Below are 23,805 nucleotides of genomic sequence, written 5' to 3' on the forward strand. Positions count from 1 at the left end.
CCCCAGCAACGACAGTTTCGCTTGTCATGATCGTTCGTAGAGGACTGAAGATCAAGATCTACGGGACTGAAGAATAGAATGCATCAAGAAGCAGAAGGCGTCCATTACATTATTAGATAACTCATGCTTCATTTGCCAAGGTTCGGTAACGGATGAAGTTTTAAGCCTCGTTTCGTTGGGACTCGTGCGCCCGGCCGGTCCTCGCCTCGTCCGGGTAAATGTGAACGCCGATGTAATCCATTTAATGCGCTCTTTTAACCTCCTTTCTCTTCTCGATACCCTTCCCCACGTGATACACACGTACGAAGATGAGAATAGAACCAAGACGTCTAAGATGACTGATGTCTGCCAGCACAATGTGATGGTTTTGGTACCAATAAATCACAAAACCCATCGAGGGCCTCTCATACGGTTGGTGAGTCAACTACGTACAGCTCGTTTCGCGTAAAATGATAAGAATGCGCATATCAAATTCGTGCAAAACTCGTGGGAAAATCGACCAATCGGCCATTGAACCCCCGCGGACAGAACGCGAACACCCAGGCCAGCCAGTAACCCCATCCACCCCATCCACCAGGAGTAACGCGTTCATGCGTAAGTACATGCGAACGCGTAAGGTTAGCGGGCAAGGGTTAGAAACAAGGAAGGTAGAATCGATTGGGCCACCCATCCCTCCCTTCCGCCTCGACCTCCGCGAGGCGGAGGGTGGTAGTAACGATCACCGTGTGCCATCGTGCCGTTTGCGATCGTGTGCCCGTGCGTAATGAGGCTTAACGTGCGCGCGCGCGCAAAGAAAGGTGAACGAACCTTGCGGGCCCATCGTTGACGGCATCGTCGTCTTCGCCGTCGCCCATCATCGCCCTTTCTGCCTTTGGATGCTTTCTTTCTGCTTCTCTCTGTTCTCTCTTCCGTATTTTACTCTTTTTTACTGTTGTTGTTGATGTTTGGACCGATTCTTTTGGGCTGCTGGGTCTTTCGCATTTTGGAGTCATCGCTTAAATTTTTTGTTGTTGTTGTTGTTGCTGTTGTATCTCCTTTTATTGGCCTCTTCACCGTTTAATCGTTTCTTTGCACCTTTCTCCACACTGGCGTGAGCAAAGATTTTAGGCTTTTGTTTTGTCTTTTTGATGCTGTGTTGTGTATTGTCGCGTTGTATCTCGCTTTGGCGTTTTTTTTTTACTACTCCAGCGCGTTCGCATAACATCTACCCTCAGGGCGATGGAGATGGACAATTAAAATTTAAAGAACGAAAAGACCGCACCGCAACGCTGTTTGACATCTTGATAAGGGAAGAATCGAGCCGTTACGAATCGATCTTCGAGTTACGAGATCCAGAACGCGTTAACGCGGAGGATGCGAAGTAACAAGAATAGGCCGAAATTTGGAAGAAAGTAAGCGAAGGAAAGATTCGAGATGGTAAATACGCACTGGGTGAAATATTTACAAAATGATGCTTTTGATGCACATTTTTGGATCGCGACGAGAGAGAAAAGCGAGGTGCCAGTGGCAACGGCAGAGTGTATCTTCAAAGTACCAAAGGTGAACCGCGCAAAAGAGAACGGCTAAGAATCAGTGCGATGGCACAAACGGTTGGGATAGCGGTGTCGCAATTATACCATAACTTGTCCGTATTCGTTTGGTACACTTAGCTAATTGACTGCTAGGTAATGCGAGGTATTTTGCGATTACTTGCAGAAGGTAGTTGACGATTTTCGTCCCAAAAAACAATTTACGAAACATAAAACAACAAGGTAATGTTTAGTGCGTTGACAACTTATGAATTAATTATAAATTTGAACAGGCGTAAAACTAATTGAACCTCAGATTACATCATAGTCAAAGACAATTCACGGATGAGAAATATGCCAGAGTTGTGTTCAAATGTCGACAGTATCATGTCTAGCAATTTTGTAAATCGAAAGACTGCAATTACGCAATTACTGCGAGGAAAATTCAAGTTATAGATGCACAACAAACCAAGTCAATAGTTTTTGAAGATTATTATACCGTTATGCTTATTCTGCAATAATTCTACTTTAGGAAGCCTAAAACTTTTGACTGAAAATGTTGACCTGCTGAGCATTTTTATTCTTTGATCCCTTATTTCTTCGTAGATCGTAGATCCTGCATTTGGAAGAGGATTTATGATAAAAATTGCATCCTAGATAGGAAGGACTGGGGATATGAATTATACAAAAGCATAGAACATCAAGGATTTGAAGAGTTCAGCCGGCAGTTGATGGGGTCGGGATAATTAGTAACGCCTTTTGGCACCTATCTCATTAAAATAGTGTTCCTTCTTCTTGGCTTTACGACCTACTAAGGACAATCCAGCCATCAAAAGCCTTACTAGACTTACTGATACCACGTAGTTGGATAGTCAGTCCTAACTACGGGGGAATGCTCCGAATGAAATTTGAACCCCCGTTATGCCATGTGAAGACCGGCGCCTTTGACGCCTCCACCACCGGGCCACCACTTCAATGGTGGTATTAGCTTCAATAGTGTTATTTACTCTTATGCTAAAATAATGCTCCCAAGCAGTTTTTATAGCAATCCATCTTCCTTTAAACATGCAGAAAATGCTACAGGAAATTACAGGAGCTTTAAGGGTGTAATATGATACAACACAGCGCAGTTCCAATTGATGTTTCTCTCACTCCAATACCACATCAAACCAAAAACAGACGAGTCCAAATACTTGACGGTAACTTTACGTGTGGCTTCAAAATCCTTGCCGAAAGAGGCCTTCGAGGAAAAGCCAGAATTAGAATTCTCAAAAGGAATCTCTTCCATCCGTGGATGTCGTTAAAGATAGGCAAGTTATTCCTTGGATTGAACATTTAGTTACCAGCGTAAGATGAAACATGAATCCCTTGTAAACTCTTTAGAATATTCAACTAGTAAATCATTTCTTCATATAAATGGGCTACAGTTGGCTAAATGTTTAACAAATACCACGCACTTACCTTCATTTTTAAAATCATCCAAACTGGAAATCGACGATTCGGTAGCCGTGTTGATGTATCCGGGTGACGAAACCGTCTCATCTGCCGACCCAACACTGCACGTTGAGGACACTTCGCCAACATTGATGGTACTGCAGCGACCATTACTACTACTACTACTACTACAACTACCGACCGGCACCCCGTGTCCTACCGGGCTAGCCGTGTTGTACCGTTGCACCGTAGCCGTCGTCGAGGAAGCAATTGCCGAGCTACTGCTGCGAACGAGAGGTAGAATCCACCAAGCAGAACAGGAGATTGAAATTAGCGACCGTCAAGCGAAAGGTGGACGGTAAGAAGCGACAGAAATAAAATAAAACCCCTCCCGGTGAAAAATGACGATCGGTCAAACCTCCGGGAAGTGCGAGAGAAAAGCATAACACATGTCACCATGCCCATCATGCTATCGTCTTGTGTGTCGCTTGATCCCTGCTCCATCGAATCCGCACCCACCGGGGAGGGAGGTTTTCTCTCTTGTGTCTTGTACTCCTCGTACAAGAGGAGCCAAACTCGCCCAAACAGAAACAAAGAAATCGTTGACCTATTTTCCGGCTGATCAAACCCCCGTGCAAAAGAAGGGGTGGGAAATGACTTTTAGCACACACACTCTTCGGGAAAATGGGGTCAGAAGTCCGGCGCGAATGTCTGCCCATGCTACTGTGCTCGGGTTCGCAAATATGTTCCCTTCGAAAGGCAGAAAAGGGCTCTAATACCTTTCCGAGCTGTTGGAGTTGCTGCTGTTGGAGAACAGTGATTGTTCCATCTGTGCCCGCTTGTATGTGTGTGTGTGTGTTCCCCGGTTCTTCGAGGGAGTAGTCGAGTGATCGTTGCCCAAAAACACAGATTTACATCTCGCTAACTTCCGGAGCACTTTTTACAGTCACTTTTTAAATGGTTTCGTCGTTTAGTGACCAGTATTATCTAATCACATGCTGATGCACTTCTTCACTGTCTTCTAGCACTGCACACGCACCGAGCCCGTAGGAAGTTCAGTGCAAACCACAACAACGCACCACCGACATGTCACAGAGCAAGTGAACAAGCGAACGAGCACCGTACTCGCTAACGAGCGAACCAGGACGACCGTTTTGCCATCGCAGCCACAACACTTGACATCCTTTTCCGCGTTCTTTCGCGTGTGGTGGTTATCCTTATATCCGCCTCCACTGCTGAATCTCCAATCCGGCATATCCGGGAGAGCGTGCCCGTTATGCTGGCCGCTTAATAGCCTGTGTACTTGGCAACTGAGCATAGGCACCACACAGGCAGGCTCACGCTCAGGTCTCTGGGGGGCATTTTTTTTTTGTTTGCCAGCCGGTGCAAAGTGCACTTTCGGAAAAGCAGGTGTACACGACTCGCACTCTAGAGCTGCTGATAAAACTATCCTACGTTCACATTTTTCACATCTGTGTGTGAGTCCTGCTTCTTGATGGATACATCATGCAGTACAGCCTACTTGTACTGCATTACAGCCCGGTTTACTGGTAACTTCTGTTGTGTACACGCTTAATTTTATGTGCTCTCCCGGTTCAGCCGGGTTCGTCCTTTGCGGTACTTCCTCCCTTCCCCCAACGCATGGCAACATTCGCTAGACATCCTCTCGAAAAAAGGGATATCGCTCTCTGTCTCTCGCTTGCTCTCTGAAACGCGTCAACACAGGAAGGATTTTTGCCACCCCGGGGCAAGAGAGAGCATCAAGTGCCTGCGTAAACTTTGTTCAATTTTTAGGAGCCACCGAAGCCAGGAAGTGCACCCCGAAATGTTACTGCAGGTCATGGACACACTGCCTTACATTTTTTGTTGTGTGCTTGCGCTGCTTGCGAAGAGCGCGAGAGAATGTGCCACCAAACAAACTTTGAGCAGAGGAGAAGCACTACCACGAAGATGCAATTCACGAGAGCATGCATTTTCAGTTCGAAAGCTAAAGCTTTTCAAATTAAAATCCTTAACATAAAAAAGACAAGAAACAGATAAAAGTGTGGCGATTTTGGTTAAGTATTTTTTTGTTTTATTACTTGTCAAGTATATAAAAATACATCGATTAATTCTAAATAACTACAAACGCACAGACGTTAAGAGTGTTTTTAGTTGTGAGAGTTATTTCGCGTCGACAAACGGTTAAACGAGGATACAATGTAAACCATTAAAAAAAAAACTAGAACACCATCATAACTTTTAAATTTCCGGTTGTTTAAACCCGCTTTGTGCTACCGGTTTTTGTCAGGGAGAACGTTAAGAATGATCAAACACGATCGGTGAGGGCTTTTTAATACTTTTACACTACTACGTCACGTTGTTACATCGTTAAGGCACCACATGTTTGGAAAGTAGCAACATATAGAAAATGGGACAATAACTCCGGTGGAAGAGTTACAGTTCGGTACTGAACACGAACGTGCAACTCTTCAGATCAGTATTGGCAGAAAATAAATAAACTTTCAGGTTCTTCGCTTCGTTGCACGCCACTACCACCACTCTGAAGAAAGGCACTCTGCGGTGAAACAGAGAACAACGCCCAAAACGCCCTGATTAACGCTTCATTTTGTCGAGAATCGGTATGATCATATCGAACGTAGGACGCTTGCCCGGATCTTCGTTCATACAGATTTTGATCAGCTTCGCCAGATGGGGCGACGTTCCCGGTGGGATCGTTACCCGCAAACCTTCGGTAGCGATCCGCATACCCGCCTCCATCGGTGTTAGATCGGCGAACGGAATTTCTCTCGTTGCCAGCTCCCAAATGCAAATCGCAAAGCTCCACATATCGCACGCCTCCCAGTTACGTTCGGTGCGCTTTTTCTGCAACATTTCCGGACTCATCCAGGCGGGCTGATACACGCGGCCACGCTCCTGGAAGGAAAACTTTGCATCGGCCATATTGATACGGGCGGTCAGATCATCGTCGATCTGGAAAAATGGGAAAGGAAGAAAAAGGAAAGATACAAATTTATATCACATCATACACGATTCCTAACCGAGTGTGTCCGGGGTAAGCCAAAGAAGGAAGAAAATGCCTCATCTTTATAGGGATTCGATCAATATAATGCAACTTTTACCTCATTCAATGGATTTTTTCAAATGATTAGTGTAATATTGCAAGTTTCTTTGGTAAAACTATTGTATAATATTTTCCAATTTCTATTCCACTATTTTCCACTTTTGAAAATTTGCATTGAAATATTCATATGTTTCATTATATGGTCCGAAACCCTGTAAGGTGTTGTACAGTACGTTAATATACACTGACCATCACGTGGAAGCTGTTCAGATGATACTCCGGGATAATACGCTCGAGCGAGTGCAGGTACGCCATACCACGCGCAATGTCCAGCGCAAACCGTACCGCTTGTGCCGTATCGACCACAATACCCGCCGTACCGTGCAGCAAATCATACAGCGAACCGCGTGGCATGTATTGGCTGATAACGATCAAATTCGACGGTGCATTACACGCACCCAGCACGGGCAAAATGTTCGGATGCGAGAAAATTCGTAGCTTCGGGAACTCTTCGTTAAAATCGCGTGCCACCCGTGCAGTACATTCGCGTATGGCCAATATCTTGGCAATGATTTCGTTGTTCTGCCAGCGGCCACGCCACGTCTCACCGCCGGGCGTGATCGCTACCTTGTTGTGCAGCGTCAGCTCCTGAATGTTGATACCCTTGAAGCGGGACAGTGTAGCATCGCGGGAGCGCGTCTTCATGCCCGACCAGCCCTGATCCTTGAAGCTAATCTTTTTCAACTCTTGGCCACTTTCGATTGCCAGATTGTTTAAGCTGTATACGGCGGAGAAATCAAACAAAATTAGTATTCTAGATAGAGAAGGTGTGGAATTAGGACCGTTCCTACTGACCGTGTTGCTAGTAACGCTTTCGCTTTATCCACCGGCGTGTCGCCGTCTTTGTTCGCTAACGAAATTAAGGCACCATTGTTAACGAGCTCCTCCGCGATAGCCTGATACCCCCAGAAGCAAGCATAATGGAGTGGCGTATTGCCATGCTCATTCGCCGCATTCACATCCGACCGATGGCGTATAAGCTGTAACAAACACCGATTAATCAGTAGACGGTACTCCCTTTACTGCGATTACCTCTTACCATTTGCACAATATCGTAGTGTCCGTGGGCAGCTGCTAGGTGCAAAGGTATATCATCACCCATATTTGTTGCATTAACACGTGCACCTCGGTGCAGTAACATCTCCACTAGCTTGGAATGTCCTTCCTTGGCACACCAGTGCAATGGACTGAAACCATGATCATCACTGAAAATAAAACAAGAAACGCACCAAGTGCATTAGTCACGGTAGGCCAAAAATATTCCAATCCTTTTCAAACACCGCACAAAACACGCCCTGCACCGCTTCCGGAATGAACATAAACAAACGGATTCATTTTTGGCAGACGCGTAGGTTCATTTCATTCATACCCGTCTCTCACACTCACTGTTCCGCAATGAACATTTCCCTTTTTGCTTTTCATATATAAAACCCTCTTCTACGTAAACACGGCATGACGTCATGATTCTCATCACAAGAATCAAAGTGTCGTTTAGAGCTACATTTTCATCCCAATGTTTTCCTGATTTCTTTCTCAATAATTATGCTTCTTTCTTCAGCATCTTTTCAGCCAAAAAGACACCTTCACTCTTCAATATTTCACCTGTTGCAATTTTCTTCCGTTTATGGATGTCGCACGCAACAACCCCCAGAGCATTTATGACAGCTGGCTGGTTGTCCTTCACGGTGCAAAGCAATCTTACCCCAAATTCATATCATGCTCCGTATCGTCCAGCCACAGGCGAACCTGGATCGAGTTTCCTTCACGACACCAATGGAAAATGTCTTCCATCTTCACGATTGTACTTGAGCTTTCCGCAACAGATGTATTCGTTTTTCACGGGTGTGGATTCCGGAACACCCACACGGCGGATGTACTCTTTCGATGGTGGTTTATTGAAATGGCTTTTCACACACTTTGCAGCTAAGGACACTTTGGGAAAACTATCAACAGCACAACTTTACACGCTAAAGCAACATTTGACGATGATTTTGGGCAGTTTTACGGGTTTTAATGGCACATTTTTAATGCTTTTCGTCTCACTTGCTTGAAAGTTCGTGAGATGTTTTTCCTTTGGATATGCACACTGTGTGCGGCGCTTGCGGACATTTGAAAATGATGTTTCGTTAAAATAATATTGATTGTTTTGAAAATATGACAAGAAACTTATGGAAAATTATAATTTTTCAAGTGATAGTTTTGTAAAACACGTGAAAACAATGATTTTTTGTAATAAAAAAAACTTTTTCAATACAAGAATTTAAATTCCGGCGTGCAACAGAACTGAACGAAACTGATTTGACGTTTGAAGACGACCGGTCATGACGTCATCGTTATTTATAAACAAAGTCGTGTTTGGATTTTCCCTCGGTTTTTTGGGGGTAGTTTCTCTTACCGGTGCAGGACAAATTTGAAACAAAACCCCGCTGTAACAGGAACTTTGCTAAACACACAGGCTTTTGCATAGTTCGTGAATAGTTAAGCTTTTTTGTAAATATACAAAATAGCAGCAAAAAAATCCCTTCCCAGTTCGCTTCTCTCGAATGCATTGCGCTCGTACGAAAGTCTGCGCAGTCGCACTACAGGCACCAACCCAGGTCGTGCCGCCGTCGTCGTTTGCGCTCGCAGCACAACAATTTCATTAATCTGAGTAGAAGCGTGCAGTGAAAAGCATGTCCGAGCAAATGGAGCAAGTAGGATTACCACCCGGTTGGGATTGTAAATACGATTCCAGAACAGGTCGATAGTAAGTACGCTTGTACTACCCGTTTCTTCCAGTATAATTAAACCTATCGCGCGCAAATACTGTTGCGAAAACAGTTGGAAAATGATCGGACTGGAAAATCCAACATGGCGATAAGGATGTTCCCCTGGAGCGTGTTATCTATAGATGTGTTTGTTTGTGTGTGTGCTTATGCGAACGTTGTTGCATAACTTCTCATGTGTCTGTTATCTGTGTCATTTCTCCCATGCAGCTACTACGTGAACCTGTTCACCAAAACAACGCAATGGGAGGATCCACGGGCCAGGATTCGTCAGCTGCAAACTGGAGCACCACTTCACATCTCTAACGACAGCATTTCCATGCAGGTAGGTGCGAATGTGTGTCACCATGCTCCCGTGCGTGTATAACCGTTTCATTGCGCCGTGCCCGTGGAAGCCCAACGAATGATACGCTTGAGGCGTGCTCGCCAAGGACCCTTCTGTGCCGACTCTTTCCGAGTGCGTCAAGTGGAGTTGGCGCTTGGGAAAGAGGGCACAAGGACCAGGGCTTAGTTAATGAGTTTGGGTGGTGTCAAAGGTGCCACGGACACAAACATGTTTGTAGATGTGTATCATGTTGCTACTTGGGATTCTATCATCATCCTCTTTCTAGCTAGTGTTTCATTATTATGATAGTTTATGTAGTGTACTGTGTAACAAAACAAGCTCCTCTTCAGCTCAACTGTACACCTTTTCTTTCCATTTCTTTCTATGCGCTATGCATCCGTTTTGCCCGTATATTTGACCGTGATTCCTGTATCATCCGTGTACATTGTACTCTATATATGTATGTGTGTGTGTATGTACCGAAACCCCGAAACTGTACATGCCGCTATCTAACGCCTATTTCCCGCGTACCGAACTGGACCATCTTGAACATCGTGCCTCCGTAGCCAGTGCATGGTTCTCCCTATCATGTGTACCCTTCAAGTAACTCGTTCTATCCAGCCCAGGCCGCCTTCCAGAATCCACCCTCCGGGGTACCTAGCCTTAATGCTAGTCCCAACTTTGCACAAAGAATGCAACAACATCAGCAGCAACAGCAACAACAACAAAACATCGTAAGTACTACAACGCACCATGCGTCTCCATCACATACATTCGGGTCGTTGGTTGTTGGCTTTCATTTTTCCCTCCTTATTTCACCAAGATACCGTTGACAAATGCTTGGTTGCTAACAAGCAACCGTGCCAAAATCCACCCAACAACACCAAAAACGGGGTAATTCAATTATCTTCCTTCCCTGGTCACACAGGAAATGTCACCGATGGTACGTTCCAGCCCACGGATGGGACTCGGCCGTCAGGGCATGGTGGAGACAACGTTCACCACGAACGTGACGGCAGCAGAAACCGATCTAACGGTGGCTAAAATTAACTCCATGTTCCCAACCGTACCGGAAACCCACATCCGGATGCTGCTGAAGAAGTGAGTATGAGCGTGCTAAGTGAATGGCGTACTACAATTTCCATCATATCGATACACACACATACCTACACAATCACATACAAATGCAAATACTAGTTGAGTGTAGATAATGAAGTTAGAAACTGGTTTTGCAAAAGAAGTTTTAAAAAATCCCCACCTCTTCGACACAGGCATTGCGCTAAAACCTGTTCGAATGGATTGTACGGTGAGGGATTGAATTACGGTCGGCTTTGTGCTGTTAATTAAATTGTGTATTTAATTTTGCACTTTGTGCATCTGACTTACATTCACCATAATCCTATTTATGACGCCTGATAGAAGGGCCCTTTTAACACGTTTTCAATGGAGTACTGGGAAATGCAAATGATAGAGAATGTATCATCTATCAACTTTAGAGAATAGCGCAAGCGAATAAGAAATCTTCGACCATATAGAAACACCCATTACAGTAGCGAATCAGCAAAAACAGATACTGAATCATCAAAAATAGTTATGGAAGCACGGGCAATTGATATGGAAAATTTGTATGAAGATGGCTGATTTATGTGATGACTTATATAATTATATAAACATAATGATAAAGTCATTTCCTCTTTATGTTTTGCCATATATTGCCTTTATTTTTGGTTATATTGTGTCTGGTATCTATTTTTGGTCTGATATTCCTCTTCAGATATTTATTTAACATTGCCGGAACTTGGCTCCTATTTGCTAGTTTTGTTTTGCTCCAAAACTAAGAATTGTTGAATGATTATGATCGACGGTCATATGATATACCACGGTATATCATAACGACGGTTATGATGTAGCGGTCAGGATTTACAGCCTTTATAAAATCGTTAGGACCTTACACCAGACAGTACACATAATTGATAATGAGGTCTTTTGATACAAAATATATGATACGCTCAGAAAATAACACAACCAAAAACCGTGACTCTTATGGGCTTTGCAGTTTGTTCGTTGTTCAGTAATGCTGTGTGTGTGTGTGATGCTTTATGCCACTTTCGCCACATCAAAGCACATCCTTTTCCAGCCTTTTTGTTATCTCTCTATCTGTCTCTCTCGCTTTTGTGTGCGGTGCAATGTTGCTTTCGGTCGGTACACACAAGCTTTGCTTTCCTGTCCTTGATAACTAAGCTTCTGCTTTTCTTGTTTGTCTTGCAGCAGCAGCAACAGCCACAGTTCTGTTTGCTTCTAATACCTTTGATCTTTGTTTCTGCCCTCCAGCTGGAAAGAGGGGAGGTGGTTTTTCCTATTTTTAAAATCTCTTTAATGGATGTTGCCTGGAAAGTGCTTGTGTGTTATGGACAGTGTTGTCGGATCCACCATTGATGCAACTATCCAAACGCTTCGTTTAACCTATCTAAAGCAGCAGTAAAAACCACTCGCAGCACCACGCTTCTTTTTAAGATCAATCGTTTTATTAACACTTAACACAACTCCCGATTTCCTAACCTCCCCAAACTCTAATTCGCACGCTAACACTTCCGTATCGAATCATTCTCTATCCTTTCTCTAACCGCCTCTATCTCTCTAACTGCCGGTATTATAAACAACACACCCCAAATAAAAAAAAAAACAAAACTCAATCCCGCTTTCTGCGCACGTGTCGTGTGGCCAAATTGCGCTTTCACTTGTCCCGGGAACCAAAAAAAAACACACCCTAACACTCCTGCCAGGTACTACAACCGTGAAGCGGTCGTAATAAGCGCACTACAGGTGGAGAAACATCCGCTCACGACACCGGGCCCCTACTCCACGCCACCGCTCGGCCACCGTCCGTTCCACAACACGGCGATGGGTGTGGTGTCTGCGTTCCAGATGACACCGGTGCTGGGTGGCGGACGCAGTGAAATATCAAGCTCCCGGACCGGGAGTCCAGTACCACGGCCGGCTAGCGGTGCTAGCGGTAGCTATGCCGGTGGATACGGATCACCACGAAATGGACCGGCGGACGGTTATCGCAGCTCACCGAAACCGCACTCGTCGCCGAAGATGAAGTTGAGGTTGCTAACTACTACTACCAACTGCCGTTCTCCTTTTTTTACTGTCTGCTTGTGGCTGTTTTAGTCCATTTTTTTTTTTTTTTGTTCTAAATGCTTTTTCGTACACTGTTGCTAGTGCTCGCTTGGCGGTGTTTTTTGTTTGATTTTAAACCACACATTTAAATCTATTATTTTCAGTTTGCTTTAACGTTTCAGTGTCATTTTCTTTCGAATTTCTGAAGACGATTTATATATATGTTTTTTTATTTCAAATACAAGTTGCATGTTCTTATAAAGTCTTATACTTATTACTTTTATTCCGTTGATTAGTTTTTTGCTAGCTGTTCCCTTTTATCTTTTAAAATACACCTTTGTTTCTTTAGAAATTATCTTGCCCACAATTTGTTTATCAATTTCATTTTTCCACCCCTTTTTCTCCTCCCAAATCCAGATACATGAAGAGCATCTTTCCGAAGGCGGAAGAAACACTCATTCTCGACGTGCTGGCCAATGCGGACAATAATGTGCAAACAGCTTCCCAGCAGCTGCTAAAGATGGGCTACGATAAGCGCGAGCAACCGATTCCGCAGCGCAATTCCGCTTCCCGCAAAGGCACGGGAACGTCGCAGGCTACGGAGGATGACAAAAAGGAGGAACTGAAAACACCGACACCGAAGCTAAAGTCACCGGAGGAAAAGAAGAAAAGTATGTGAAAAAAGGGAGAGAGGGGAATGTAGAGTAAGGAAACCCGCACGTTCCACTACGTAGTCGGATTCTGAGATTCGAATCCTTGTAAGGATTGGAATACGAAGACTCAACTCTCCATTGGAATTTGCTTTTCCCAACACTAAAAGGAACGACAATGGGAAGGCAGGAAGCCAGTATATTCACATTTCGTTTCATTTTCAGTTAAATCACGCCTGCAAACAAAGTACAAGGATACGCCGGAGAAAATCATTCTGATGGCACTGGAAAGCGTCGACTATTCGGAGGAGCGCGCCAAAAAGATACTTAACATCGTGATCCAGGAGGACAAGGATAAGAAAAAGAGCGTCAAAATTGAGGCACCGCACAAATCCGAAGAGGATAAGGAAAATGCCCGCGGTGCTGGTGGTAGTGGTGGTGCAAGCGCTGGACCAAGGTAGGTCGGGATTCGAAAAGAAAGATTTAAAGTGAGTTGGGGTAAAAGGTGAAAAATTAGAAAATGGCGTCAAAATTTAGGGGCGCGAATCAATGACAGCACCGAAATCACTAGCGTGCGTGTGTTGTTTTTACGCGTATGTGTGCATTAGTGTGTACAGTAGAGTATTTGCAAAATGTACTGCCTTTCGAAGCACCAGTGTGCTGCTGTGTGTTTCGGTGTATTTCGTATCATTTCCTTTATTTGCTGTTGCGGCTGCCATTCGTCCAGATGGAGGGTTTCTACATAACTGCATGCTTTTCATGCGCTTATCTTTAGTGACATCTGCCATCTCCTGCTATCCCATAGCCCGCCGCAGAGGCAAAATCAACTTCATGATGTATGATTAGAAAGTTATAATATGAGGAATGCGATATTCTGAGCAGAAGATCAGATCTCACCTACCTGATAATGCTTTTATATTTCGCGCCTAGTTACTATATGCATTTGGAAAAAAACTCCCCATAAGTAGTCAACATTACAAGCCGCGCATTATGTACTGTTTCGCTCTAGCTCTGTCGCTGTTTGTCTGATCTTCTGTCTATCTCTTCATTCTCGTTCTCGTGTGTGTTCTTTTTTTTTTTGTTTCTTTCTTCTCATCCAACATTCAACTCATAATCCGGCCATTAACGCGTAATTGATCGGCAAATTTGCACAACAAAATTAATAATCCAAACTGCAAAACCATCAACAACAATCTTGGCGCGGTTGATAAAAATGTTCGGATGTCCTATACTTGGGTCCTTCTGATGCGACAAATCCACGATGCCACTACCCACGTTGGCAATAATCTTTCGATGCATCCTTTATGTGTGGCTGTGTGTGTGTGTTTCTTTCTTGGTGGCACGCAACACCGTTTCTTATCACCGTTTACAATGTTTGTTACGCCCGGCCGTGTATGTGTCTCTTGTTTTCCATCTCTCTGTGTGGCTTTCGTGTGCACCAACACAACGTCTGTGTGTGTGTGTGTGTGTGTGCGATAGTCGAAGCAACAGCACCGCTTCGTCACAACCCCGCACACCGCTGGCTAAACGTGCCCACGATGGAGGTGTCCTTGTTGGTGCCTCACCGGGATCAACAGCAGGACCATCTTCCCAGGATGGATCGATCACAGTGGATGGTGCTACTAAAGCAATGAACGAGCAGCAACAGGAAGCAACACCGGCTGTGGCACCGAAAAGCTCCGATCCGGAAACGAGCTCACCCGACGGAACGACGGAACCATCCAGCAGCGATACTACGCCCGGCGATGACTACACACCATCACCCGACTACCCGAAGCTGCGGAATGATGGCGCGGCACGGAACGGTGTTGGCGCGGGCAAACAGAGCCGCCCGAAAGCCAAAACCGATCACGCAAAGTATGATCTTTCCTTCCGATAGTGTGGTTGTGTGTGTGTTTGTGGGATTTCATATATTTTCCTATCTTCCGTGTGTGTATTTTTTTTCTATGTACCTGTTCTATGTGTGTGTTTTTTTATATATTTCTGGTTTGGTTTTATACAACTATTCTCTATGGGTTTTTATAATACATATTAGTTTGTTGTTGATTGTTTGTGGTTGAGCTGCCAGTTATAAGTGGAAAAAGATTATTATTCAATGTACTAAAACGTTTTCCACCCATCACATCTCATTCATTGTTTTAATTGGTTGCAGTTTTAACACATCTAAAAGTGCACGGGTCTGTCCATTGGGGTATAATTTACCTTACATTCAGGAGGATTAGTGAAAGGAAAAGGTTGACCTAATCGATATTTCATTTGATGATCCTGTCTCCTAGCAATTCTTCTAACATCTTGTCTTTCATGTACATACTTTAATTTAGTTGATTTTAGGAGAACCTATTGCCATATCAATTGAGGAAATTGGTACATAGTTTCAGTAATATTCTAAAGTGTAGAAGTGAGCTTCGTGAGCTTCTGCCTGATCACCGGCAATGCCCGATTCGAGGGTTTTCAAAATTCTATTCCATTTTAGAAACAAACGAAAACATCGGCTGACGTGATCAAAAACCGTTTAAAGCAGTAGAAATAGCTTCACAAAGCTCGCTTAGTAATTTTTTCAGCCCAAAATCCTAAATCCTAGGAGCTAAGATCCTAGCTGAAGGTACTAGCCCGCGAAAGAATGTCTTACTCTAGAGCAAATAAGTATTAAACTTCTTACATTAGTCTTATGAGACGTTGTGATAACCAAAGCTGTACTTTAGGACACTTAAATCTATCCTCAAAATTGTAAAAATAGTGTGAGGCTTTTCTAATTATAAATATTATAATTATTGATAATAATTTTTAGCAATGTCATAATAGCTCGCCCCAGCGCTTCGCTCCCTGATATGACATCACTTCTAGTCTAATCATTCAATCATCATGTCCAAACTTTCCTTATCATACTGCTCGTTATCTTCAGCTTCGCGTGATTCAAACGTTGGTATGTGAACATATATAGTCTACCGCATCGATAATCTCCCCCAGTTTTTTTTTCCATCATGTACAAATCATTCAACATTTTCACTTACTCTAGAGAAGTTGTTGCTTGTGTTGCACAGTTGCACCTGGGTTAAGGTTGAGGGGTTTGATACATCCCAGGACATGTATTGAAGTTTTAACGAATAAGTAGCACCTTCCGTGTACATACCAGTAGCTCGCTAGACGCATGCAGAAGCAAGCAAAAGGATTGTAGGAATTTTTTCGTCTCATTATATCAATCCTCTCTGTACGGGAAGGATCAATTGTTCCATTAGTCTAATAGTATCGTTTCGTTCTTTATCACACACACACATCCTGTTCTGTTTTTTTTTCTCTATCTTTTTTGCTCGATCTGTCTCTCTACTTCGCTCTATTTCTCTTTCTCTCTCTCTCGCTATCACTATCACGTTCTCTGTTTCTTTTTTTTACCTCATTATCCTTGGCATTACATTTTACTGGTGTTCGTGCCATGCGGTGTAATGTTTAGGTATTCTATTTTTAGGACATCCTCGTCGGAAGACGAATCCAGCGACCAGACACCAGTCCAGATGGATGGCAAATCACCGCAGCTAGCGTCATCCCGCATACCGACCAAGGGACCGAACATGAAGCTGTTCAAAGGACCGAACGATGATTTGCTGCTGTAAGTTGACGCCACCACACACGGGCCTTCGCTTCCCGATGTTAAACCTTTTGCTAAATCTTTCTTTCTGCTGCCTAATTTCAGCACTGACTACGTCACATGGAATGGCGCCAATCCGGATCTTGCCAAGGGCAGCCAGAAGAAAGCGACTGGGCCCGATCGAACGATTCGCACCGAGCGCGCGTACAAAGCGCACGGCCCCAATGGGGAACTTTGCAAGGGTCCGGTCGGTTCGCTGGCCAAGGGAAGCATGTACACGCAGCTGCTGAAAGCGGATGTGAAGTGCAACTAGTTGTGGAAGGCTTAAGATAAGAGGCGAGCTTTATATTTTTTCTTTCTCCATTTATCCAAAATCCATCCAAAATGAACGTGATGTTTCGATAGATGTTGTAAACCGCATTAGAGTTTGGGACAATTCGTAGTTGTGAAAATACTGTTTAAAAAAGCAAAATTGACTGTACGAAAAAAACAAAAATGTTTGGGAAGAACAGAAAGAGAGACGGAATATGGTGCGTGTAGGTTTAATCATGAAAGATCGTTTTTTATTGTTTTATCTAGCCATATAGATTCTTGTCATTCTGCGTTGAAACTTATATTCCATTACACTTAAAACGGGTGCCAATTTTTAGAAGATAACAATGGCTTAACGATGGCCTACCTTTTATGAGTGACTTAGAATATCTCTAGACCCCGTGTACTCATGATTTCGTTACTTCGTGTACTAAAACATTCGTTCAAATGTTCTCGTGTGTGTTGTGTGGGTGGATGTGTATAACAGACAACTGTCATGTGTTAGTTTTGTGATGGGTAAATGCGGAATTATTACGGAATCGGCAGCGATTTCGGTTTTAAATCCGAAGTAAAATCAGCAGCGTTGTCTCCGGAGAAATCCGGAGTAATCTGTGACTGATTCCGCAGTGCACTCCGGAGTTGATTACTCCGAATTAATCCGGATTTTACTCCGGATTACTCTATAGTGTATACTTCGGTTATTATACGTCGGATTCGGAGTAAATTCATTACACCTCTTCGGAGTTCCCACCACTTGTTGCCATACAAACAACATCCAGGGCGGATGTTTGATTTTTGCGTTTCTCATAGCCATAGCCTAAATCATTCCAAAGGTGAAAGATAGAAATATTTATAAGGACACATTTCAATTAGAAAGTGGGACAAAAACCCGTTAAATCAAATCTATTACTACCGAACACTAATGTAGTACGCACCTTAGTGGAAAGCACACGTCATACCACACATTTACGGGGAAGAACATAGAAGCTCGCACACTTGTTATTGCAAAACTTATGATAATCGATAGAGGCGCGCGATACTAAAGTGAGGTGCAATATTTTTCTAGCGAACGGTTGAAAACACATACACACACACATACTCTACAGAAACACAAAGAATATATGAATGAAGGGAAGAGATCAATTCCATTTAGCATAGTATTAATGCGAATAACGTTTACCGTATATTACCGAGCATCATAGTAATATTCCGATGGATCGATGACGAGTGTTTGTTAAATAAGCTAGCTGTTTGTTCGCACCGTACCGTACCGTATAGGCCCAGGTGCCCAGGTCCCAAGATCCCATGACGAACCCTAGTAAAAGAACCATACAATCAACGCGCGCGTTATGCTCTACCCAGGCGAGGCGGGTACCTGTCCGCTTGTCTTTTGATAGTACGTTACATTGTGCCTACATTTGTGCGTTGTACCGCGCTAGGGAAAATGGAAAAAAATTATCTACCAATTCATCAAACACTATCCCCTGGATAGAGGAAAACAATTATTGTACAATTAATCATTTATGCGGTTTATTAGCGTTTTTTATCCATACGAAGGGAAGAAAAATTAGCCTCGTTCCGGGAGATTTTCATACCTTCCCTCCAAAAGCCACCAAAGATCGATATCAAGAATCTATTTTGTAAACGTAAATGTTTTTTTTTTTGCTTGTGTAATTTGTAACAGATTTCTTTGTGTTTATTGAAAATTTCGCGTTTGCCCATTTATTGTATGATACGGATACCGATAGTGTGACAAAAGATATGTACCTTGTACTTGCGATGAAGTAACTGCAAATCATTCGTCCTTTTTCCACGCATCCAATTGCATGAGCGCGTGTTTACTTAAGAATGCATACAATACACACCACTACATAACGATTTCTTCGACAAAAACAAAATGTTTGATGTTCCGTTACGGTTCACATCATACTCTTCATGATAAAGAACAATAAAGCAACACAACAATTTACGGCAATTTTCGGGGAAAAAGTTCATTATTTCGCCTTTTGTTTGTTACATATTTCACCTTGCTTGTGCTCTTTCACCGTTGTCAGCTTCTGGGTTATCTTCTGTGAGATTTGAAATACCCATACCATAGCTCTCTAACTGATGTTTCCGGTTAAATGTTATTCTTACATTAAACTAACTTATAAAATAACCTCATAACGAAGAATGGGAAGGATTTCAAAATGCTAACACGCGCACACAAACCCACTAAACCTCATCCTCGTTTAGTAGCATGTTCGGCACACCCTTGTTGATGGGGAAAATGCGTCCCGTTTCCGGACATTCGAGCGTACCCTCCACTACGTCCACCTCCAGCAGTATGTGGTGCAGTTTCTGTAGCGTTTCCACATCGTTTTGGATATCGGTGGGCATCGTGCTTGGTATGTCGGAACCAATCTGCCAAGAGGGAAGTAACAACGAATAGAATTTTTATGAAAACAAGCATAACAGGGGGGCAAAAACCGCTTACATTAGCTGCCGCGGCGCAGATCGCACTCCATTCCAGCCTTGGCAGCATCCGGGTGATGAATTCCGAGTTGAAATCAGCATTTACTTCTTTCTTCTCCACGATCTGCGGAACGGGAAGAGCGCGTTAGATAAATAACACCAGCATTGCGTTCTACGGTTACTTACATTCAGCTTCAGTGGATATCCAACTTTAACACCGCGGATACACTTCGAGGTGAGAAAATTGTACGTTAAAAGTTTCATTTTATGCACCTTTTTGCAGTTTGTACGGTGTATAGCGTACAGCACGAGGTCGCTGGCGGTTTGTTTTGATATCGATCGAAGCACACGAGAACTGTCATCTTTTGTTGTTGTTTTTTGCTGCCGAGGGGTAGGAATGTCATGCTTTCGGTGTAAACGTGCAGTAATTTGAAATCAAACAACGCACAATCGTTCAAAATCCAACAATTTCGAACAGTTTTGTAGTTTTACGTGTGCGTGTGCGTTGTAATACTTTTATTTGGTGTAAATTATTTCTCCCACAATATATGATATGCTTTAGACTAGTGCATGAACGGTTCAAAAATGCAAGACAAAATGCCGTACGACAAAATACGCAAATATGGCAATCTTTTTGGTAAAGTATCTGCTCAATTCTGTACCCGAGAAACCTTCACATTTATCAAATAATTGTTCTGCTTTCTTCTAGCTTATATCACTTCAATCGGTTTCACACCCAACCGTTCCGACAGCTCCGTGCAGGTTTTAATCTGGTTAACATGATACGGAAGTCCACCGTCCTGATCCACCTTTGCCATGTGAATTCGCTCCGGATCACCCGCCACCAGTACGGGATGGTTCGGATCGGTCTAGAAAACGAAAAACCAAACATTATTGTGTACGAAACATCCACAACACCTCCCTTACCATTGGCATATTGCGTAGGATGCTATTCAGATCGGACAACCGTCCCTCGAATCCCGGTGCAAAGCAGGCCGGATTGATCGCAACAAAGCACTGACCCAGATCGGCTTCAGAATCGGCACCGGCGTGCGTCCACTTGCGTATCTTGGTAGCATAGTTTGCACCGGACAAAATGCCACAAAACACTTCCACCATCGCACCGAGCCCGTAGCCCTTGTAACCGGACGTTAGTTCGGTACCACCGAGCGGCATCAGGCAAGCCGTATCAAACGCAACGCAAGCGTCCGTTGTCGGATGTCCATCCGGACCTTGGGCCCAGCCAACCGGAATCGGTTCATTCTTGCGCCGTTGCATTTCGATCTGTTGACGGAAAAGGAGGATTAATGTAACTAAATTGCCTTTCCGCTTGTCCAAGCACCCATTGCTTACCTTTCCAACGGCAACCGCCGTCGTAGCCATGTCGAGCACAAACCCATCCCCATCCTTACCCGGTGCACCGACCGAAATTGGGTTCGTACCAAGGGCGGCCTCCTTGCTACGGGTCGGACTAGCCAGCGGTGACGTGTTTGTCATCGACATTCCGATACATCCTGCGTTCATGGCACGCAGCGTATACCAACCGGCAATACCGTAATGGTTCGAACCTAATGAAATGGCGAGCAAAAATGAAAATTTAAATCATCCAATCAAACACGTGGAACGTGTAACACACTTACGCTTCGCACAAACCCATCCCACACCAACCTCCTTCGCCTTCCGGATGGCCAAATCCATGCAGAAGTTACCGACCACCGCACCGAGCCCGTTGTTCCCGTCCACCCAAGCGGTGGCAGGCGTTTCGTTCAGCACGGTCGGTACCGCCTCACCGCTGCAAGCGTTCTTGTGCAGATCATTAATGTACATCTCGAGCCGGTTCATACCGTGGCTAAAGTGTCCTCGGTAGTCCGCCTCCACCAGCAGATCGGCTTGCTGTTTGGCGTGGGCCAGCGGTGTTTTTGCCCGCACCAAACAGTCCACCATGAAGCGGCGCGCTTCGTCGACGGCCACCAACCCTTGCTTTGCGGCGGCGCTGGAACTCATCGTGCGGCGTTGCGATTGATCTGAGGGCAGATGGGACAAAGTTTGATCACCGTTTAATGCAGGCAGCTATACCAGTGTTACAATTAGGTCGCCGAGCGTTGCCAAACCAAATACCTTGTTTGCTGATAAGAATATCTATCAGCGTGGTTATCTTGCAAGCGGCAAGTGACACTAATGCCACCCTGCGCTGATATGCGGACTTCAAGATTTAGGACAGATACACCAATTACAAGCTTGTGATAGGACGATTGGTTGATTTGTTTTTCGTTTTTAAGTGCTTTATCTGTCTCTGTTCGGGTGCTGTTTGCAACATCTGAGCCTTTTGTGTACCGGGTATCCCGAGATACTTTAACGCGTTCCCATATAATTTTGTTCTTGTTCTGAGGCGTACACACGCTAGCGCAGGGTTACTGCTGCCAAACTGCGTACTACGTTTTCGTATGGCTAGGGCAGGACGGGATTGAAGTATACGGGATGGAACGTACAGGAATAGAGAGGAAAGGAGGTTGGGGACTTCGAAACCATAGAGAATGATTGAGAAGATGAATAAGCCCTGGATCAGGATGGAAGAGAATGGTGATCACACATGTCTGACAAGACTTCTATATAGAACCCCTTAAATACACGGGATCGGAAATCTTGTTCTAGTCCCGAAGTTTTTTGTGCTTGCTCCACATCTTTGTTGACACGTTCCCATATATTTATTGTTTCTTCTACAGATGTTTGATTTCGTTTTGGTATGTTAGAACTTAGAGTGAATCAATAGTAACCTTACCCACCTAATACAGACTAAATATAAACATTTCCATCATATCTTTACAGACGGCTCCATTCACCAGGACTTAGCCGGGTGTGGGATCCATTCAAGTCTCGAAAACTGTGCCATCGAATTTCCTAATCACACTTCCATCTTCTCTGCTGAAGCAATAGCTATCCAACAAGCCGTTGATGGACTACAGGCCGACCGACTGAACGTCATCTTCATCGACAGTGCCAGTGTTCTGGCCGCCCTGGAATACGCTATCTCTAGAGACACCTACATTCAGCTCCAAGACTCCATACCTGCGTCCCCAACAATCTTTTCCTGCTGGATTCTGGGTCACTCCCAAATTAACGGTAATGAGAAGGTTGGTCGTCTGGTCAACAGATCATCGGCTTGGTCCAACAGAAGCACACAACACCCTTTCCCGCCGAGATGCCATCCGTATTATCAACACCATAGTCTCCTAACACTGGAACACCTCTTGGCACAACGTAGACCTCAGCGACAAACTCCGTCTCATCAAGCACAACACTGTTTCATGGGACGGAATCGAATCCAGCCAACACGAACGAGGCCTATCCCGCCTTCGTATCGGTCATAACCGCCTTACACATTCCTCTCTCCTAGACGGATCAAGTCCTTCACTCTGCGGATCTGACGTAGGTATCACTGTCCACCACATCCTCACCGATTGCCATGGATACACTACACAACGAGACGCCTGCCTACTAGGCACCGATTACGCGACAATCGTATCATCCCTGACAAACTGCATCAGAACCGTCTTATTAGATTTTGACCGCCTTATTAGATTTTTAGTTTTGCATTAGCATTAGAATAGAAAACGATATAAAAAATCAGTAGTGGATACCAAAAACGGTGTCAAAAAAATTACCCCCAGGCAACGAGATCTAACAGATATGGGTACGCGGCAAAAAACCATAGAAAAGTGAACAAAAATTGCTGCTTGCAGCTTCAATTAGCACCTCGTGCTCGTTCGATCTTCCCCTGTATTCCGCACCTTCCATGCTTTACTTACCAAAATAATGCTGTCCGGAGCCGCCACAATGCTTCCAGTGTTTCGGTCTGTTCGTCTCCGGTAGCAGACCAGCAGTGGACGATGTTGATGATAAACTGCTTGTGCTCAGCTGACGAGCAGCGACAGCCCCGGATCGTACATTTGCCCTGAACAAACGTGCGGTCGATGTGATCATCGTCGTCGTTGTGTTACGATAAGGGAAGGCACATGTTTGCACAATAATACTGGAAGAGGTCGCATAGCCGTGCGATGTTCGTGGTGGTAGTGGTGTTGTTATTGCTACCACCGCGCCACGTGAAATCCGGTTCTGGAAGCAGATGCGTACGAAACGATGGACGGGTGGCGCTTGCATCGTTCTGTGCGTAGTAATGAAGGGGAAGGAGGGAGGAAGTAAATGTTATTCATTGTCAAGAACAGGTGCAAGCAGGACAGCAAGCAAACGGGTTTATGATCAATGGATGCAACGAAAAACTAAAAAAGCGATATTTATTGATGCGTGCGTTGTGCGTTTACATCTGTGTTTACATCTCACCCGATATATATTAAGTACACTTTTTCGACACACCGAATATGTATAAAGTTTACGAAACACCTACACCTGATGTATGTTAGGCTGAAAACTGTTTGATAGCACACAGGCACACACTTTCTTCTTGTAATTCACTGGTAACTGGTTCGTAGTAGTGATCGGAACGCTGCTAAATTGATAAGAACGTCAAGC

The 23,805-nt window shown here is 44.3% G+C and overlaps 5 protein-coding genes across 5 annotated transcripts in view; 2 read left to right on the forward strand and 3 right to left on the reverse strand.

The window, feature by feature from the left end:
* The window catches only part of LOC126563321 (multifunctional methyltransferase subunit TRM112-like protein), a 459,819-nt gene extending 440,271 nt beyond the window's left edge, over window positions 1-19,548 (reverse strand). Inside the window, exons 1-3 of the mRNA XM_050219954.1 lie at window positions 19,465-19,548; window positions 19,301-19,402; window positions 19,030-19,227 (exon numbers count right to left, since the gene is read on the reverse strand). Of these exons, the coding sequence (XP_050075911.1) occupies window positions 19,039-19,227; window positions 19,301-19,402; window positions 19,465-19,542 (369 nt within the window). The 5' untranslated portion in view covers window positions 19,543-19,548 and the 3' untranslated portion in view covers window positions 19,030-19,038. The remainder of the gene's footprint in view (window positions 1-19,029; window positions 19,228-19,300; window positions 19,403-19,464) is intronic.
* The window catches only part of LOC126560898 (uncharacterized), a 502,800-nt gene that overhangs the window by 78,046 nt on the left and 400,949 nt on the right, over window positions 1-23,805 (forward strand). The window lies entirely within an intron of this gene.
* Window positions 5,536-7,858, reverse strand: LOC126562250 (integrin-linked protein kinase). The gene is made up of 5 exons (XM_050218705.1): window positions 7,769-7,858; window positions 7,106-7,271; window positions 6,862-7,046; window positions 6,256-6,784; window positions 5,536-5,915 (listed from the first exon to the last, which is right to left on the reverse strand). The coding sequence occupies exons 1-5, from the start codon at window positions 7,855-7,857 to the stop codon at window positions 5,538-5,540; spliced, it is 1,347 nt and encodes a 448-aa protein (XP_050074662.1). The 5' UTR covers window position 7,858; the 3' UTR covers window positions 5,536-5,537.
* LOC126563586 (uncharacterized) lies at window positions 8,636-16,829 on the forward strand. The gene is made up of 10 exons (XM_050220232.1): window positions 8,636-8,812; window positions 9,042-9,156; window positions 9,723-9,890; window positions 10,085-10,257; window positions 11,940-12,266; window positions 12,697-12,950; window positions 13,155-13,386; window positions 14,409-14,786; window positions 16,378-16,533; window positions 16,618-16,829. Exons 1-10 carry the CDS (start codon window positions 8,739-8,741, stop codon window positions 16,823-16,825), a joined length of 2,085 nt encoding a protein of 694 aa, XP_050076189.1. The 5' UTR covers window positions 8,636-8,738; the 3' UTR covers window positions 16,826-16,829.
* LOC126560893 (uncharacterized oxidoreductase YjmC) lies at window positions 19,988-23,436 on the reverse strand. Its single transcript, XM_050216843.1, has 5 exons — window positions 23,085-23,436; window positions 20,919-21,302; window positions 20,632-20,846; window positions 20,206-20,562; window positions 19,988-20,147 (listed from the first exon to the last, which is right to left on the reverse strand). Exons 1-5 carry the CDS (start codon window positions 23,434-23,436, stop codon window positions 19,989-19,991), a joined length of 1,467 nt encoding a protein of 488 aa, XP_050072800.1. The 3' UTR covers window position 19,988.

Source organism: Anopheles maculipalpis, chromosome 3RL, assembly GCF_943734695.1.
Source record: "Anopheles maculipalpis chromosome 3RL, idAnoMacuDA_375_x, whole genome shotgun sequence".
Lineage (NCBI taxonomy): Eukaryota > Metazoa > Arthropoda > Insecta > Diptera > Culicidae > Anopheles > Anopheles maculipalpis.

Coding starts and splice junctions, on each gene's coding strand:
- LOC126563586 (XM_050220232.1), top strand. CDS start 8,739: ATGTCCGAGCAAATGGAGCAAGTAGGATTACCACCCGGTTGGGATTGT. Junction 9,157..9,722: donor ACGACAGCATTTCCATGCAG/GTAGGTGCGAAT, acceptor GTGCCTCCGTAG/CCAGTGCATGGTTCTCCCTA. Junction 9,891..10,084: donor AGCAACAACAACAAAACATC/GTAAGTACTACA, acceptor CTGGTCACACAG/GAAATGTCACCGATGGTACG.
- LOC126562250 (XM_050218705.1), bottom strand. CDS start 7,857: ATGGAAGACATTTTCCATTGGTGTCGTGAAGGAAACTCGATCCAGGTT. Junction 7,047..7,105: donor ACTACGATATTGTGCAAATG/GTAAGAGGTAAT, acceptor TGTTTGTTACAG/CTTATACGCCATCGGTCGGA. Junction 5,916..6,255: donor TGAACAGCTTCCACGTGATG/GTCAGTGTATAT, acceptor CCATTTTTCCAG/ATCGACGATGATCTGACCGC.
- LOC126560893 (XM_050216843.1), bottom strand. CDS start 23,436: ATGCAAGCGCCACCCGTCCATCGTTTCGTACGCATCTGCTTCCAGAAC. Junction 21,303..23,084: donor CTCCGGACAGCATTATTTTG/GTAAGTAAAGCA, acceptor ATCTGCCCTCAG/ATCAATCGCAACGCCGCACG. Junction 20,563..20,631: donor CGGCGGTTGCCGTTGGAAAG/GTAAGCAATGGG, acceptor TTCCGTCAACAG/ATCGAAATGCAACGGCGCAA.